General features: G+C 36.7%; 1 protein-coding gene across 3 annotated transcripts in view; it reads right to left on the bottom strand.

Moving 5' to 3' along the window:
• Positions 1-19,353, bottom strand: part of LOC150093934 (uncharacterized) — a 513,542-nt gene that overhangs the window by 59,646 nt on the left and 434,543 nt on the right. For all 3 annotated transcript variants that reach the window (XM_090412955.1, XM_090412957.1, XM_090412956.1), the window contains exons 20-21: positions 5,190-5,462; positions 4,872-5,060 (exon numbers count right to left, since the gene is read on the bottom strand). In XM_090412955.1, the coding sequence (XP_090269081.1) occupies positions 4,872-5,060; positions 5,190-5,462 (462 nt within the window). The remainder of the gene's footprint in view (positions 1-4,871; positions 5,061-5,189; positions 5,463-19,353) is intronic.

Below are 19,353 nucleotides of genomic sequence, written 5' to 3'. Positions count from 1 at the left end.
GGAAGCAGTCACTTTATTGTAATAAGTAAGTAGATTACTAAAACATGACCTCCCTTTAGCAAATCCATGCTGTCCATCAAAGATTATACCATTGTTGTCAACCCAACTCTGGATCCTAGTTCTCACAAGCTTCTCCAACAACTTAACCACAACACCTGACACACAGATAGGCCTATAGTTTGATGCTTGAGTTCGATCACCTCCTTTATGAAGTGGCACAATCTTGCCCTCCTTCCACTCTTTAGGAACTTGACCAAATGCAAGACTCGTATTAAAAAAATATGTCAAGGCAGGTGTCAACTCTCTGGCACACTCCTTCAGAATACGTGGTGATATATTATCAAGTCCCACAGCCTTATTTACATCTAGTTTACTCAACTCCCCAAACACCTCTTGCTCACTTACAGTCAGTCTCTCCTCCCCATCATCAACTGCTCTTAATCTCTCCATGAAGTCACATTCACAAGATTGAAAGATCTTTATGAATTGCTCATTAAGTATCTCCACAACACATTCTGCAACAGCTGTCTTTATACCATTTCCTCCAATCAATGTCATCCTTCCATAATCATTCTTTCTTTTGCTGGCTACATATCGAAAGAACTCCCTAGGATTCTTTTTGGCTTCATTAGCTAACTGCTGTTCATACCTCTCTTTAGCTACTCTCACCAACCAAGTCACCCTCCTTGCCTGGTCTTTGTAGACCTCATGAAATTGGTTACTTCCACTTCTCTTATGCTGTCTCCACAATGCCTTTTTCTTCTGTATTGCATGCTTAATCTCTTTATTCATCCATCTCACACCTACCTTATTTAACCTTCTCACCCGTGGTATACATTTAGACATTGCATCTACTAAATAGTTTTTGAAAATCCCCCAAGCTGCATTGATCTCTTTTCCAGCTAACTCCTCATTCCATGCTACATCTGCAAGCTGTCTCTTGAGCTCTTCATAATCACCCCCCTTGTAGTTCCACATATACCCTTTTTTCACAGGGGTCCTTGCACTGCTGGCAACCACCCAGGTAATCACCTCATGGTCACTTTCACCAATTGGTGGATGATTTGACACCTCATTTATAATTACATCCTCCGATGGGTATTGTATTTTCAGGGAGGATAGAGGGAACAGGACAGCAGGTGGGGTATTGCTGATGATGAAGAAGGATGACCAGTATGGCATAAGAAAGGCCAAATCAGATTATGAGAGAGAGAGAGAGAATTAGCTAAACAGATCAAAGTAAACCCAAAAGGGTTTTTTCATTATGAAGCAAGTAAGAGGGAAAAATGACTATGGTAGGATGACTTTAAACAAAACTCATGGTAAGAAGGTGACTGAACCAAAGAAATAGTTGAGTTGCTGAGTAATCACTTTGCAGGTGTATTGCACAGGTCTGCGCAGTTAGCCTAGTGGCTATGCGCTTCGCAGTCATATGCCTGGGGAAGGAGTGTCCTAAGTTTGATTCCCGTCAATGACGTGAGGAGCTTAAGGATTTTCCTCAGTCATAGCCAAGTTAGCCGGTCTTCGGTTTTTCATCCTACAAGCAGGCAAACACACGCAGATACAGTCATGAATATCGCTCTTAGGGGATGCAGTAGAGGAGTGGCAAACAACCGGCTGCATTAATATGCCAGTAACCCCTCATTAGGAGGGGACTCAACCATCCTAGATGGATGAGAAGGATAGGTATTGCACAGGTGGAGATTTTACAGAGACACATATCAACATTGAGGTAGATGAACAGGAGGTGCTCAGCATATTAAAAAAATATGAATGTGAACAGAGCAGTGGAACTGGATGGCATATCAGCCCATGTACTACGTGAACGTGCAAGAGAATTGACATTGCCTCTGACTAAGTTGTTCAATCTAAGTCTCAGCTCTTGCAAGGTTCCAAGGCAGTTGAAAGAGGGTAAAATAGTACCATTGCATTAAGGTGGCTCCATGTAGCAAACTACAGATCAATTAATATATCAGGAATGGTTGTTAAAGTATTGGAAAAGTTGGTGAAAGGGTTGTGTTGGTCAAATAAGGATGTGATACTCTATAGTAGGCAGCATGGCTTTGTAAAGGGTAGGTCTGTCTTAGTAACCTATTTACATTTTATAATAAAGTGACAAAAGAATTGGATAAAGGTAATGGCTAGCTACATAATGATACTGCTCGACTTTGGCGATGCATTTGACAAAATACCACATGGAAAACTATTACAAAAGCTGGAGAGGATGGGAATGGATATGAGGCTAATAGTATGGATAGGGGGATGGCTGACAGACAGACACCAGAGAGTAGTATATGGAATGGAGTCTAGGAGAATGATAGTGATTACTGGAGTACCTCAGGGTTTGGTACTAGGGCTACTACTCTGTAATTTGTATATCAATGACATAGGGAAAGATTTAAGAGGAGATATTCAGTTGTTTGCTGATGATGCAAAACTGGAGAGAGCAATAGTTTAAAATTTATTTAAATCATCCTGCAGGATGATTTAAATAAATTGCCATTGTGGGCAAAGGATAATGATTGCTGATTTAATGTTGCAAAATGTAAGGTTATGCACTTTAGGTTGAAAGGGTTGCATATGGTGTATATTGATGGTATTCTTTTGCAGGCAATTGATGAGGTTAGAGACTTGAGATAATGGTGGACAAAAAGTTAAAGTTCAGAGGGCATACCGCAAAAGTTGATGAAATAACTCAACTGATTACTTGGATGTTGAAAAACATGCTAACAAGTAAAGATAAGGAAATTATTATCCCTCTTTATAATGCTATGATTCGGCCACATCTTGACTACTGTGCACAGATTTGGTTAGTCGGGTTTCTTGGAGACCAAAAGGCGGTTTAAAAGATTAAGAGATGAGTGACCAAGATGGTGACAGGTCCGTGGAATACTCCCTACGAGGATAGGTTGAAGGTTTGTGGGTTAGAAAGTTTAATTGATAGGTAGAAAAGAGGGGACATGATAGAAACTTTTAAGATATTAAAAGGGTTTTATAAAATTGATGCCAGTGAAAATTTTCAATATATGACAAATAGAGAACTAGCAGTCATCTGTGGAAGTTGTGTAAGAGTGTGTGGATCAGACTTTTTGTACCAGAGAGTGGTGTGGGTTGCCAGAATGGATTGTGAGTTTCCTGATGGTGAATGGATTCAAGGAGAGGTACAATAGGATTTGTGTGTACAATGATTAATTTGAGTCTCCCACGATCTGGACTCCATGGAGATGCCATAAAATAATTATAATAATAATTTTTCACCAGAAAAGTTTCTTAAAGTTGGCTTTTCACCTGTTGTATGCATGATAAGAAACACTGTTAAATTGATATTGGTGTCAGATGTCTTTTGTTTCTTACTTCTGTTATCAAATGATGTATCTATGGTATCAATATTCGGTTGGGGCCTTGTGAGGCTCCTGATACACTTGAGAATGAAGAATCCATGCTCTATGAATTCTTTTTTTCAGCCCTACTAGACTCTCTACCCACCACAGAGCTATACATGGACACCAACTAAGCAGCAAGCAACAAATACACTCAGAAGTGGAATGCCAGAGTTATCCTGGATGCTATACCAGCACCACAAGCCTTGAGTCTCATCCCCAGACCATGGGGTAGGAGACCTACTGCAACACTGTTGTCCCTTGTAGGCAAGCCCATTAGCTAATAATTGATACTGGCCAGGCCATCCAGGACTGGCCATCTTGCTGAAGCATAGGCCAGAGTAGTGCAACACTACCAGGATCCCACTTTACAGATGTCCAGGGATTGCACTGCACAGCAAACAGAAAGGCAGAGCTAGGTGTTGGATCCCAGTGATAACAGTCTGGAAGACAGGATAGTAAAAAAAAGACACAGGAGAAGTAGAGTGAAGAACTACAGAAGAAAAGCAAAGAAAAAAGATTAAGAATGCAAAGGATCAGTACCACTACCATTGGAGATTCCCTCCACCACAAACAGGTGTCCCACAAGGAGGAGTGAGCGATTACACACACACAGTCAGCCCTCAAGTTACAACAGGGTTTTGTTCAAATGCTGAAAAGTCATAAATTGGAAATCACTATGTCATTATATCACTATTATATTATATCATTTGCAATTCTTCATGCAAAATATATTCTACACGTTCTTTTGAAATGCCTATAGTCTCAGCAATTTCATGCACTTTGACTCACCGGTCATCCAATACCATATTGTGCACTTGATCAATGATTTCTTGATCAATGTTACACTTTTTTTTTTGGACATCCTTCACGTGGATCATCTTCAAGGCTGGTATGACCACATTTAAACTTGGCAGCCATTTTTTAATTGTCAAAAACGAAGGAGAAGAGCGCCCATAAACTTTTATGAACTTCAAATGAATTTCTTTTGCCGTTAAACCTTCTTTTACAAAGAATTTTATAACCGCACGATACTCAATTTTATCCATTTCAAGGGATACAGACAATACTTTTGCTTCAGATAGCTGTAAAAAAACAAACTACTTGATAGAAACTTGCAATTTCACATGGATGCTTATGACAGAAGTATCAACTTAGAAAAAAAAAAAAAAAAAAAAAGATGTTGCCATCTATGGTCCAGGCTGAGAACTTTTCAGACCACCCTCATACTCCACAGATGCAAGCCAAAAAAAGTACAGTAAAAGTTTTATTGTAGTACTAAATAATGCATAAATGAATGTATTAATTTCTTCTTACTTTTTTTTATGACTAGATGGCTGTAATAAGTATGAGTGGTTGTAAGTCAAGGACTGAATATCTATATATCAGTGAGCGAGAGAGAGAGAGAAATTTTTATTTAAAATGAACGTTTTAATAACAATTAAATCCTAAATATCTAACCTGGAAACCTACATAAATATCATTTCTTACTTTTGTGCCAGATGTAACATAAGTAAGAGCCAACATATCCATATGTTTTTTCCTTTGATGCTGAAGTAGTTTTGCCTTGCTAGCATACTGTTTATGGCACCAACTGCAATGATGAGGATGTGTAGTGATGCTGCCTACAGTTTGGGAGAAGGTGGGATTTGGCATTCCTGGAATCTCTGGAATACCCCCCTGCAATATATAATCATTTTATTAAAAATTATTTTCAATAATTTTCCATAAAAATGCTCATAATAATGAGAGTGAACTAAAGTTTAAAAATTTTTCAATATAGGAAAGCAAGCAAATGTAACTTTATACCTTTCGCCTATTGCTCATTGGCAGTTCTGCTCCAGGATGATTTTTTAATATATGTGCCTTACGTTTTGAACTAGATTTGTAAACTTTGTTACAATACTGGCAGTAATAGTCTCGTGTTGTTTTTAATATTGGCAGGTTTAATTCAGGCACAGACTCAGGACGAATATCAGGATGACGTTTGGCTAAGTGATTAACTAGCATACCTCTTCGTTTGAAACCAAGAAGACAAGAATGGCATTTATATATGAAGCGATGATAATCAGTGGGGGACACCTGAAATTAATAACACAAAAAATTATTATATGGATAAAAAAAATATATTTTTTAAAATTAAATAAAAAATTTTCCATACCTACATATACACCATTTTTTCCAAAAGTGATGGAACACAATGGAAAAATGACCACAATGACATTTTTAATATAGTGTAAGCTCACCTTTAGCCTTTATTGTAACACACAGCTCATATGCCATACTTTTCATCCCTCTGAACCTGCTTCAAGCAGCAATATTATGCCATTCTTCAAGCAGTACATATTTTCATACATCCAAAGACGTATGTCTTTGGATGTATGAAAATGGCTTCAGCAAGCAATTTCTCACATGCTTTCCGATTTATTCTTTAAATGTTTCATTTGGTAAAGGTCAGAGCTCCGAGTGTCAGCTACTGCACTACATGTTATATTTGAAACAAATCTTAGAATATTTCAAGATTTGTTTGAGGAAATCAATTTGTGAAAGGAATGAACATTGTTATGTATGTAAGCACAATCGTCCATTCTGTTAGAAATCCATGGCACATCCTTACAAAATATAGTCAATTTTTATTACACAGAGTGATTCCAAGATTTCCTGTTAATAACCTTGGAGTAATAATAGTGGAGAGTAACAACAGTGGTGTATTCTATACCTCGAAACTTAATAAAAAGGTCCCAATAAACATGTATCCTGAAACCTAGCATTTCCTAGATAGACAAAGTTTTTTTTTTTGTATTTGCAACACAAACACTGAATCCATACAGAACTCAATGAATCATTACTGTAAGCAAACAGAATCAAGATGTGCCTGGAGTTGCATTCAGTCCAACAGATTTGCCCTGAGAAATCGCAGTTCATATTAGTTTTGCTAAATCATATATGTGGGTATTTTGAAATGGGGAGTAAGTTCATATTTACTGAATTGGCTGATAAGCAATTTTATTATGGACATACCAATGGCACATGAAGCATGATGGGTTTATCAAGAGACTTTCTCAGTGTGCCGAATGCCACTATAAGTAATATGTTTTGCTCAGTTTCCAGTACTTTCATGGTTCTTTGTCTCCTTCATTTTGTGGCACAGAAATTGTGGAGCACTATTCCTCCAAAGCAGCTATATAGAAGTGTCCTGCACCAATTATTACCAATCATCCATGTCAACTGTATTTTTTTGTGGTTTCTACATCAATGTATTTGGAACCAACAATTTCTCTCATGTGCTTTTCACAAACATGAAAATATTCACCAATGATGGTATTTTCAATTATTACAACAATCACATGTGGGATAATAAAAATTCACACGTAGTTATTCAGTGAAAACATCAGCAGAAATTCTCCATCAACTGGGGGATGTATCTTTGGAGATAGATTAACAGGACTGTAAGTTTTTTACAAACAGGCTTACTGGACCTTTCCAAATCATGTAGAAAACATCTTCCATGATGGAACTCTATCACACTTCAATATTGAAGCTATTTATATGGCTTCGTAGATTTATCCAATTTCAAAGAGGATGAAGGCTTATCTTTATCTGGCTCGTATTTTTCAATGATTTCGGAAAGTATAGAAGGCCAATGCACATCTCTTCTTCTACAAAAATGTTTAATACATCACTGGATATGTATAGGTCAGGTTACCTATCAATTCAGTGGTTAATGAAGTATCTATTTTTTCTGGATACTTCATTAACAAAGATATACAGAGTCCCTTTTGTATATCTTTTTTATCCTCAACACATTTATGTTTCTTTGCAGAGCAAGTGTTATTATCATGCCCTCTAATACCACATCAGTACAGACAGTAGAACCATGATAAGCAGCTGGCCATGAGTATTTCTGACATTTAAAGTATCTTAGTGGATTAAAGGGGGTGCTTAAGGGTCAAAGCTGTATAACTGAGAGGAGACCTCCACATAGCCTTTAAAGGAATGCAAACAACTGAAGGGCTTTAGAATATTTAGAAAATACCGGGCGATGCCTCAGCCGGCATGAAATTTTGTCATGTTGTACCATCATTTTTTATTTTGGTTTAACCAATAAGAATACAATTTGGTAGGCTAAATCCCAAATTGCCAGCCCATCCTCGCTTGCTCAATATCCAAGTAGATACCCAGCAGGGTGCGCCACGAGAAGGTGAGGATTGGACATTAGGTCAGAAGCCCTAACCTAATGTCCAAGCCCTGACCTAATGCATAGTGATAAAAAACACTGACCAGGCATGCAGTCAGGAATACATATCCATACTTGAAGTAGAAAAAACCATCAAAGACTTGAAATGTGAAAAGGCAGCAGGAATAGATGATATTCGACCAGAAATGCTGAAGTATGGTATAAAATTCTTACAGTGGTTGCACTGCATAGTTCAAAAGACCTGGACAGAGGGACAAATTCCCGATGATTGGAGTAGAGCTCTCATAGTACCCATATATAAAAAGGGAAATAAAACTGAGTGTGAGAATTAGTAAGGATTACATAGGTATATCCCTACTGAGTGTTCCTGCTAAGATATATGCAAGTATACTTGAGAAACAGTTGAGAAGAATTGTGGAAGAAAAGTTTGGTGAAGAACAAGCTGGATTCAGGTCAAATAGAGGCTGTCAGAATCAGATCTTCACTTTACGACAAATAGTGGAGAAATCACGGGAATATAACAAAGATCTGTATTTAAGGTTTGTCGATTTGGAAAAGGCATATGACAAGGTGCCAAGAGAGAAGCTATTCAATACGCTACAATTATATGGTATCAATGGGGCATTATATCAAGCAATACTTAGTCTTTATTTGAGTTGTAAGTCAGCAGTTAGAATTGAAGGAAGTACAGGAAGATGGTTTAATGTTAAATCTGGTGCCAGACAAGGATGTACATTATTCCCTCTGTTATTCTTTATCTATATGGATCACATTATGAAGGAAAGTGGCATTAAACATGATATCAAAATTGGAGATGTTAATGTCAGCTCTTTGCTTTATGCGGACGATGTTATACTTCTAAATAAATCTGCTACAAGTCTGCAAGATTCTCTGACTAAATTGAATAACTGGTGTAATAGATATGGTATGAAGGCCAGCAATAAAAAGACAAAGATAATGAAAATAGGCAGAAGCATTGAAAATATCAGGTGCACTGTGAATGGAGAACCCATAGAATAAGTAAAACATTTCAGCTACTTAGGCACGATTTTTAGTGAAGATGGTAAATTAAATATGGAAATAGACAACAGAATCAACAAAGCTGGTATGGTAGGAAGTCAACTGAATAAATGTATATGGAATAAGAGAGAAAGTAGTCAAAACACTAAATTAACTGTATACAGGCAGTGTTCAAACCAATTTTAACTTATGGATCTGAGAGCTGGGTCAGAAGTAAAACACTTGACCAAAGACTAGAGACCGCAGATATGAGAGTCCTGAGGAAAACGACCCAGAGGAAGACCAAGATATAGGTGGACTGATATGGTACAATGTGCCTTAGACAATAGAAATATAAGATCTGATAATGATAATATTGGAGTCTTGACAAGTAACAGACTGATATGGAGGAAAATTGTAGATAGGAAGTTAGTAATGATGTAAATTTTTCATGTAGTACTATCATATCCTGTACACCCCTTGAGGGTACATGTCAGGAATTTGATGATGATGATAGTGGATTAGAGACGTATAGCCTAAGACATCCTGCTTTTACACTTGTTGGAGGTTTAGATGTGTCAAAAGTAAGGATAATATTCGTGGTTGGAACCAGGCTACCATTCCTATGTATCAGGATGCACTTTATCTTTAAGCTCTGAACATATCTGAGATTCCAATCTTTAGAACAGTTGAGTGTTACTGTAATTGGTATTCTCCCCATGAATGCTGCTTGCAAATATTTTTGGAGTGTTATTAACATAACGTGTCCAAAAGAATATAGTTTTTTTTAACTGTTATGAAGATCCTGTCCATCCTTCTGAATAAAGAAGTGACATTTTCCCTAATGGCCTTTTTCTACCTTGCATGTTGATAAGGAATAATGGTGTACCTATATGAATGTCAGATGTTTCTTATTTCTGTTATTATGCGATGTGTCCAATGGAGGAGTGCCGGTAAATTTTTAATAACTGGCATGCTATATATATATATATATATATATATATATATATAAAAGAAAAAAAGAAAAAAAAACAAGAAAGAAAGCATGGCAGGTTTTCCCTTTATGAAAATTACAACCCCACCCTCTCCCTAAAGTATAAACAATTCCCATTATCAACAAACATTTCTTTAAATTTGACTGGGTTGCTTCTTCTTAGGGTTATGATCTTATTATGTTCCCAACAATTTCATAAATGCAAAATGTTTGACAGATGTCGAGCAGCAGGAATATTAAGAAGCAGCAGACCAGACAAAGTTAAGCAGATGTTGATTGAAAAATAATATTCCTGTAAAACTGTTAATGGAGATAATCCTGTACTACAGCTGCTGCATAGAGAAGAGAGGCATGGGAAAAAGAAGCACAAACAGTGCTGAAATAAGCATGTCCCAGGTGGACTTTCCACCTCACTATATACAAGTTTATTGTCCAAATTGTGCTAGCCATCATGGATTGAAGTGAGTGTGTGTGTGTGTGTGCACGTGCACTGTTCTACATTTTAAAGCCATTGTTGGTTTAACAACTTGCTCATGTGAGCCAGTCAAGCACACCACTGGATGTGTCTATGGTAGCTATACTCAGTTGGGTCTTGTGAAGAGCCACCTGAAAAATTCTAGGATGAAGGATCATGCTCAAAAAGATTTCTAGCTCAGCACAAAAGGATTTTGCTTTCTTGAAATCAATGGGTTGCACCCCATAGCAAATACAGTGGCAGAGTATGGGATACCAGTGATTATAGGAAGACAAGAGAAGAAAAAAGACTCAGAAGTAGAGTGAAGAATATGGGAAGAAAGTGCACAAAAGAGCAATATCATCACTGGGGGGGGTACCTTCCACCATGAACATAAGTCCCACATTGAGGGGGGGGGGAATGGAATGTATTGTCTGAGAGGGTGGTGAGAGTACACACAGTAAATGAGTTTAAAAAAAAAAAAATATATGACACATTCTGTTGTCTAAGGCAGGCCTACTCGAGTCTTAGGACTCAATAGGTACTGAATAATAATAATAATAACATTCAGGAGGTATGTTATCATAATGCTGAAATGATGATGTATAGGGTGGCAGAAAAGTTTCATAATGACTATATATTAGAATTTTTTCCTGGGCTGTTAACAAAGAAGATTCTCAAATAATTAAAAGAGAGAAAAAAACCGAATGCAAGAGTTATACAGTTATTATTATTACATCCCGCTTTACTAACACCTTAACCCGGTGTTAGTAAAGCGGGATGTCGCAGACCCCAAAGATATAAAAAGAAATAACTGTGACACCACCACCTTATTAATGCCAGGTTAATAAGGATTCAGGAAAGATATAAATAAATAAAAAAATTAAAAAAAAAAAACACACATATACTGCCAACCTGGTTGGCCAAGTGGTTAGCGTATCCACTCTCCAGCCAAAAGGCCATGGTCTTGAATCCCGCCGTGGGCATGAATGTTTATGATTGTCTTTGAAAATATTAGTGGTGGTGGGCTACAGATGGCATTGTGTAGATGTTGTGATTCACTGTAGCTGGAGGACTGAGTGATGGAGACAGACTTGTGGAATGGGTGCCCTCCCTCAATGAGTCCCTGGACTCCCTGGAGGTGTCATGTAATAATAATAATAACAAATAATAATAATAATATAGGCATACTTCAGAAAAGGTTAAGAACTGTTGCTGAAGGGAAAAATGTGAAGTAAAAGCAGGATTCAGCTAAACAGGGTTGCCCAGCTTGATTTTTACTTAAACAAAAAAACAGTGATAGATTTATGGGAGTATAATAAACATATCTAATTAGATGTTTTTGATCTTAAAAAAAAAGCATATGGTAGATTATCAAGTGAAAAACTGTGAAACAAGTGAAAATCATTCAAAATACCAAATTCTTGTGGTGTTTAGACTACACAGATTCAGTGTTCTGAATTTGTATAAAGGCCATTCCATAAATGGAATGGCCTTTATATGAATCAGTACTATATTTATATGAATCAGTATCTACCTTATAAATATAAGTTGCAAACTGGCAGTTTTATAACTGATGTATAGAAAGATTGTTTAATGTTAAATCAGGTGTAATTCATTGTGTGCTACCTTCCCTATTATATATAATCGATGTGGTCCACATTATTATTAGAAGTGGTAAATTAAATATGAAGTTTAGCATGCTTTCTATGACTGAAAGATAAGTTGAATAAATCGGACCTGTCAAAAAATAGACAATGCCAATTTTTGGTTGGTGAATAGAAAAACTAGTCATGAAATTGTGTATTAATTCATTATCATCATCATATTATTATTATTATATTGGAACACGAAGACAACGTGGGAGGTCCACACGAACCATTATTGGCTCACAAAGCACTGATGAACATCTCTGCCAACTCATTTCACCAATTTGCCATTCTGCAAGTAGAAAGTTTAGTCTTCAAGCCCTGGTTAACTACACTTTAACACAAACTTCCAAAGATTGCCTCATGGAAATTATGTAAAAGTGTGGTTATGCATATATTGGAATATTTCTTGAGAATATGATGAGTGATTATAATCAGAAAGGAAGTGGACTCAACAAGGATGGTAAGGGCAGAAAACAGTGATGTAGGAGTTGAAATTAGCCAACCAGGTTAATTTCAACGATAATCATTATAATTATTTAATAATCATTATTTCATTCTTATAATTATTTTTTTGCCAATCAGGCAAAAACATGACTATAAGGATGACAAAAAAAAAAGTCATTAATGTGTTTCATCCTTGTGTGACATCATGCAGAGCGAATAGATAAAAGGCAGGAGTGACATATCATCATGTATTCTGAGGGTATATTACAGTGCATTCATACATTAATATTACAGTGCCTTGTTTAAGGAGAATTTTGTCCTCTCAATCAAAAGAGTAGAAAGATTGTTCACTTGACAAAAAAGGTCACAAGACTGCATGTTCAAATTATGAGTCAATCTGTCTGTCAAGGGGTGTGGTTAAGACATCTGAGAGGTTGACAAGAGCTAGTATCTTAATAGCAGCATTCTCTTTGATGATTGGCATGCTTGTTAAAGGGAGATCATGCTTTATAATTCTATTAACACATTACAAGGTGAGAAATGCATATGGATAAGGGAAATTTCACATGCAGTGTTATATTTAGATTTTGAAAAAGGCCTTTGATAGATAATCACGACAAGTTTGTAATTACATTTTAATGGATATGTTATAACAGATAACTCAGCGGGATGGGAGACTGGATGTCTGATGGGCAAGTTGCATATAGGGATCAGTGTCCTAAATAGGAAATTCACTAGTGATGTTGGGATCTGTTTTGGGGCCTACTATTTAACTTAAGTTGATATTGAGAGGGATTGAAATGGAGTACATAGTTATTTTTCAGATGATTAAAATTGAGAACTTCATTATATCTTCTGCAGTGGTCAGTTTATAGTTTATAACAATCACATTTTTACTAGTGTCACAATTACAGTCATTCTTCGTCTTGCTTGCTATAAGGGAAGAAAAATCGTGGATTTTCTTTGGCCTGACAATTGCCCCCCCCCCCCCCCCCCAAGCTTTGTTAATTTTCTAGCCTTGCAAGTGATACTCATCTACATTTGGTCATTTCCTGCTATTGTATATCTTCTCCACAACAAGCCCCATCCCTCCCCCAACATACCTAATTTTGCTGCTCATTCATTTCACACTACAGCTTATTTGCCTCATTCTCAGTATTCATTTATCCACTGCCTGTGTCAGCTGTGTTTTATTCAAAGTCTCATACTTATCAACCTCTTGTCTTCAAAGTCAAACCTGTCTATAGAGCTTTTCATAATTACTCACCTTGGAGATTTGCGTGTGTGTGTGTGTGTATATATATACACACACACAAGAATCTACAAGGTGAGTAATTATGAAATATATATATATATATATATATATATATATATATATATATATATATATATATATGGATGGATCATTTCACTACACACACACACACTGGTGTCCAAAAACTAAGGACGAACTACATTTTTACCTATATATATATATATAAAAAATTTTCAAGACTACAGCCAAATGCGAACATAAATTTATTGTCAGTATACTAATAAATTATATTATACAAAAAATGTGTTATTAATTTTGTGCAAATTAAATTGCAATGTTTTTGGCAAAAGTTACAAATTTTCTAAAAATGTAGTTAAGGAATTAATATACAGTGTTTACAGAAAATATGCAGAGAGAGACGTTTCAGTATGGAATATGTCAACCCTGAACTGTGATGTAGCTCTCACAACATCATACTATGCTTAGCACCAAGTAATTCAGGAGTTTTTCAGGCAGACTGGCCCACTCCTCTTTCAAAGCAAGGATAAGTCCTTTTTTGTTTTCCGGTGGAGAATTTCAAGGAGCAATGTATCTCCCTGTTGCATTCCAAAAGTTTTCTATGGGATTGAGATCTGGGGAGTGTGCTGGCCACTCAATTCAATTAATATTCATCTCACATACAGGAAAATCAGCCAGAGAAGATCAGCCAGTGACCATGAAGTGTTTACCTAGGTGGTTGCCAGACATGTGAGGATTTCTGTGAGGAAAGGATATATGTGGAACTACAAGGCGGGTATTATGAGAAGCTCATGAGAGAGCTTGGAGCTGTGGCATGGAATGAGGCGTTGGGTTGAAAGGAGATCATTGGTGTTTGGGTGACATTGAGAGAACTATCTAGTATAATCAATGTCTAAATGTATTCATGGATATGCAACCAGGCAGGCATATTGATATCAAAGTTATTCATTTTTTTGCGGTGCTTAAGGGTCAAAGCTATATAACTGAGAGGAGACTTCCACATAGCCTTCAAAGGAATGCAGAGAAACAACAGGGCTTCGGACCTAATGTCCAATCCTCACCTTCTCGTGGTGTTAGGTATCAACCTGGATACTGAACGGATGAGGATGGGCTGACAATTTGAGATTAAACCGAACAAATTGTATTCTTCTTGGCTTAAACCAAAATAATTTCAAATGATGGTACAACATGACAGAATTTCATGCCGGGTGGGGCGTCACCCGGTTAAACAAGGCTTCTGCTGTATTCGCCAGGGCAAACAGCGAAAAGTCGGCTACTGGAACAAATCCTAAAACTTACCCCAACTCAACATCACCAGAGTTCAAGATCGGTAATATCAACATAAGAAGCCTGAATGGCAAAGAAATGGAGCTAGCTGAGGAAGTGGATAAGTACCAGATCGACATAATAGGGAGGGACTGAAACAAAAAAGACAAAAACTGGTGAGATCTTTCTGAGCAATAAATACATAATGTTATATTCAGGCAATGCCAATCAAGGAAAAGAAGGAGTAGCCATGGTATTCAACACTAAATATGAGACTAATCTTCTTGAATGGAAGGCAGTCTCAAATACAGTGATTTGGGCAAATATCAGAATGGAAAACTGGACAATGAGACTTAACTGTTCCTATGGTTCCACAGAAGGCTCTACTAAGGTAGAAGTGGAAGAATTTTTTGAGGCTCTAGAGAAAGCTACTGACACAATGAAAAAGGAAAAGTTGGTCCTTGTTGGAGATCTAAATAGCAGAGTAGGAAATGATTGTCAGACATACAAAAATATTTCGGGAAAATTTGGTGAAAAGAGCAAAGCTAATAATAATGACAAGTACCTGATGGATTTCTGCTCAGGACATGGACTCCTTATTACTAACACCATGTTCCAACATAAAAATGTGCATAAATTCACATGGAGAGAAGAGGCAAGGAATAAGAAAGTCTCATTGACTATGTTATTGTTGATAGTAATGTTTTCTCCCTGGTGAAGGACACCAGGGTGTACAGAGGATTTGAAATTGGAAGTGATCACTATTTAGTCTTGAGCAGGATAAAATTGAATTTCATATTGAAAAGAATAACATGTAAGAAAGTTTTAAAGCGAATAAAAGTTGAGCAGCTCTCAGATGTGAGCTGTAGACAAAAATACACAAAGTTTATTGAAGAAAAAATGAAAGAGTTTGAGAACAGGAACCAAACCTTGGATATTCAGTGGCAAGCCTTAAAGAAAACCCTGACTGATTCAGCCAGAGATGCATGTGATCAGGTTGTTTGCAAGGATAGAAAAATCAGAACTCCATGGTGGACACAGGAAGTTAAAGAAGCAGTGAAAGAAAAGAAGAAAGCATATCAAAAGTTTCTGGCAAATAAGTCAGCTTGTGCTCTTAGAGAATACAGAGACAAATGTAAGAAAGCTAAACAATGTGTAAAACTGGATGAACAAAAGTCATGGGAGGACTTTGGCAAGAACATAGAAAATAAATATCAAGGTGGCAGGATATTCTGAATTAAGAAGCTCAGAAATGGAGGAAAGAGTGTTGTAAAAGGAATTAGAGATGATAAAGATGACATGAAAACAGGAGAAAAAGATATCCTTGAAGAATGGAGCAATTATCATATTTTTAGGATGATAAGACGCATCCCAAATTTATGAGATGATTTTTAGAAAAAAATATTTTATTATATAAAGATATTTACAAAGTCATACTTAATTTTTATTTATTGTTACAATCATTTGTATTAGCAATATTCAGTTCATCTTTACTCTCGGTACTATCGCTGGTGTCGTTAATGTGTCACCGTTCGTATTACTTTCACCTCAACTATTGTTGTCACTCCCTTCAAAAACTGCGTCATCTTCGGTACCATCCATCGCATTACTTAAATGACTTTATAATCGTCTCTTCTTTCACAGCTTCCCATGAATTTTTTACACAGGTATATACTTCTGAAATTGTTGGCCGTTTCATACGTCTTGTTGCTGTAACATCATAATTTGGCTTTGTCATCCATTTGTTCCAATCTTCCAGCATAAAACTTTTGAATGGTTTATTAACAGATCCATCCAAGGGTTGCAATTGACTTGGATGGATTAGCTGTATTCATTTCTTTTAGAAGCTCTTGGTTGATTCTGTTTAATGTGCTCTGAATTGATCCTACACTAACATCGCAGGCTTTTTAAACAACGCACCTAGACGTTTCGCCCATATCTTCTGTATCCATAATTTCATTCCTGTTTGTCCATCCAGCCTTTATTTTGAACGTGGATAATAATGCCATGAGGAATTCAATCTCTCGGTAACGTTTTTCTCCTGAAGATTAACACTGAGGGGGGGGGGTACAGGGTGATGGTTTAATGTTAAATCTGGTGTCAGACAAGGATGTACATTATCACTTCTGTTATTCATTATCTATATGGATTACATTATGAAGGAAAGTGGTATTAAACATGATATCAAAATTGGAGATGTTAATGTCAGTTCCTTGATTTATGCAGATGATGTTATACTTCTAAATAAATCTGCTACAAGTCTGCAAGATTCCTTGACTAAATTGAATAACTATTGTGATAGATATGGTATGAAGGTCAGCAATAAAAAGACAAAGATAATGAAAATAGGCGAAAGCATTGAAAATATCAGCTGCATTGTGAATGGAGAACCCATAGAATAAGTAAAACATTTCAGCTACTTAGGCACGATTTTTAGTGAAGATGGTAAATTAAATATGGAAATAGACAACAGAATCAACAAAGCTGGTATGGTAGGAAGTCAACTGAATAAATGTATATGGAATAAGAGAGAAATTAGTCAAAACACTAAATTAGCTGTATACAGGCAGTGTTCAAACCAATTTTAACTTATGGCTCCGAGAGCTGGGTCAGAAGTAGAACAATTGACCAAAGACTGGAGCCCACAGATATTAGAGTCCTGAGAAAGATTAGGGGGCGTGAACAGATGGCATCAATGGCAACATCATATTAAACATGAGTATATTAGGAAAGAACTTGACATTGTCAGCATCCAGGATTACATTAGCAGAGGTAATCTCAGGTGGTATGGTCACTTAAACAGAATGGGCGAGGAAAGATTAGCCAAACAAGTGTTCTCTGCTAGGTTGCCAGGAAAAAGACCCAGAGAAGACCAAGATATAGGTGGATTGATATGGTAAAAAGTACCTTAGAAGATAGATATATAAATATAAGATCTGACAAGGTTGTAGCTTTGACAGTAACAGATTGATTTGGCAGAAAATTGTAGGTAGGAAATTAGTAATGATGTAAATTTTTCATGTAGTACTATCATATCCCGTACACCCCTTTAGGGTAAATGTCAGGAATTTGATGATGATGATGACCATAATAATTCTTTCTTCAGAAAATTAAATCAGGTAGGTGTGAAATGGGTGAATGAAGAGATTAAACAGAGAACAAAGGCATTACAGAGGCAACATAAAAGGAGTGGTAATAATCCATTTCATGAGGAATACAAAGAAAAGGCAAGAAGAGTGACTCGGTTGGTAAGGATAGGAAAGGTTCAACATGAACAGGAGTTTGCTAATGAAGTAAAAAAAATCTCAGGGAGTTCTTTTGATATGTAGTCAGCAAAAAAAGAATGATTATGGAAGAATGACATTGATTGACAAAAATGGTATATAAGGATAACTGATATGGAGGATATAGTTCAGATGTTTAATGAGCAGTTCTTAAAGGTCTTTCATCCCTGTGAATGTTGTTGTGTCCCTTTCTCCATAATTTCTTATTGTACCTATGTATCACACGTCAAGTCTCATTCGGGAAGTCACGTGGTATCTCTGAACACAAAGGAATTGTCTCTGGGTTGAGCCAAGACTAGCAATGCAAGGTCTTTGGAATCTCGCTTCTCGCAAACTCTAAGATAATTTATTTTTTTGCTGCACCACCTAAAGTAATAGGGTTAAATAAGGTACTTTAACCGAGAAGTGATTCCAAAGATATACAATGGTGACTAGTAATATGCAGTCGTGACCTGAATCGGACTTCCTTTTTTCCTGCTTAGATTTGTATATCCTTGTTGCAGGTGGTGCATCGGATTTTTTTACTCAGAAAAAAGGCAGGGAGTTAAATATAGCTAAGGCTTAATGGACATACTGAACATACTAATGCAATATACAATACAAAACAACACATACTAAATTCAAGCCATATAAATCGTTCAAGTAAATTTCAACGATTGACCCTTAAATTAATGAGAACACTAAAACAACAAATTCCATGTACTACATACAAGCTAAACTTTCTTAGAAATATACTGCTTTACCTTCACTTCAACAACTAAATACATAATGGAACTCATTGTGTTCAAACTAGACCACGCTCTATTCTCTCTTAAACATTTCTGCAATACTTTAACCAATACAAGGGTTAACACAACATGGTCGTCATCACTAGTTAAGGCACTACAGTTCCCTTCTAAGTTTAATCAAAGTCTCTGTTCCTTAATGTCTCTTTACTTCATTCACAATTCTCAAGGATCCCTTATAAATGACATGAAAAGAAAAGTTCTACATTACCATACACCAGGGCTTTGTTATACTTGTTTCTCCAGCTTCTGATAGCCTCCTTCAATTCCAATCATTCTTCGGTCAGATCGATCGATGTGCTCACTTGGATATCTCTTTCTGCTCCTGGGAAACTTTGCAAGACTCCTGCACTGTTGATTCTCTCTGAGTATGGCTGTGGTTATATTCTTGCTCCTATTTCATAGTGTAGGCTGCACACCAAAATGGATAGGGCTATGCCCTTCTGTATGAGAATAAAGGCACGTATCCTCATCAGCACTTGACCAGCAAATATTATCTGCGTTCATTGGCCACTGAATAGAGGTTATCTCTGATCATCCTTCGTTCCAAGCTCTATGGGACAGAGCTGCTCCATCTGCCGAGCGGGTACCCGTGGACCATGGGTTAAGCACAAGACGACTGCC

The sequence above is a fragment of the Typopeltis vanoorti genome, chromosome 23, assembly GCF_054136105.1.
Source record: "Typopeltis vanoorti isolate ZY-2024b chromosome 23, IOZ_Tvanoo_1.0, whole genome shotgun sequence".
NCBI lineage: Eukaryota > Metazoa > Arthropoda > Arachnida > Uropygi > Thelyphonidae > Typopeltis > Typopeltis vanoorti.
This window is presented reverse-complemented; position numbering and strand designations above follow the sequence as displayed.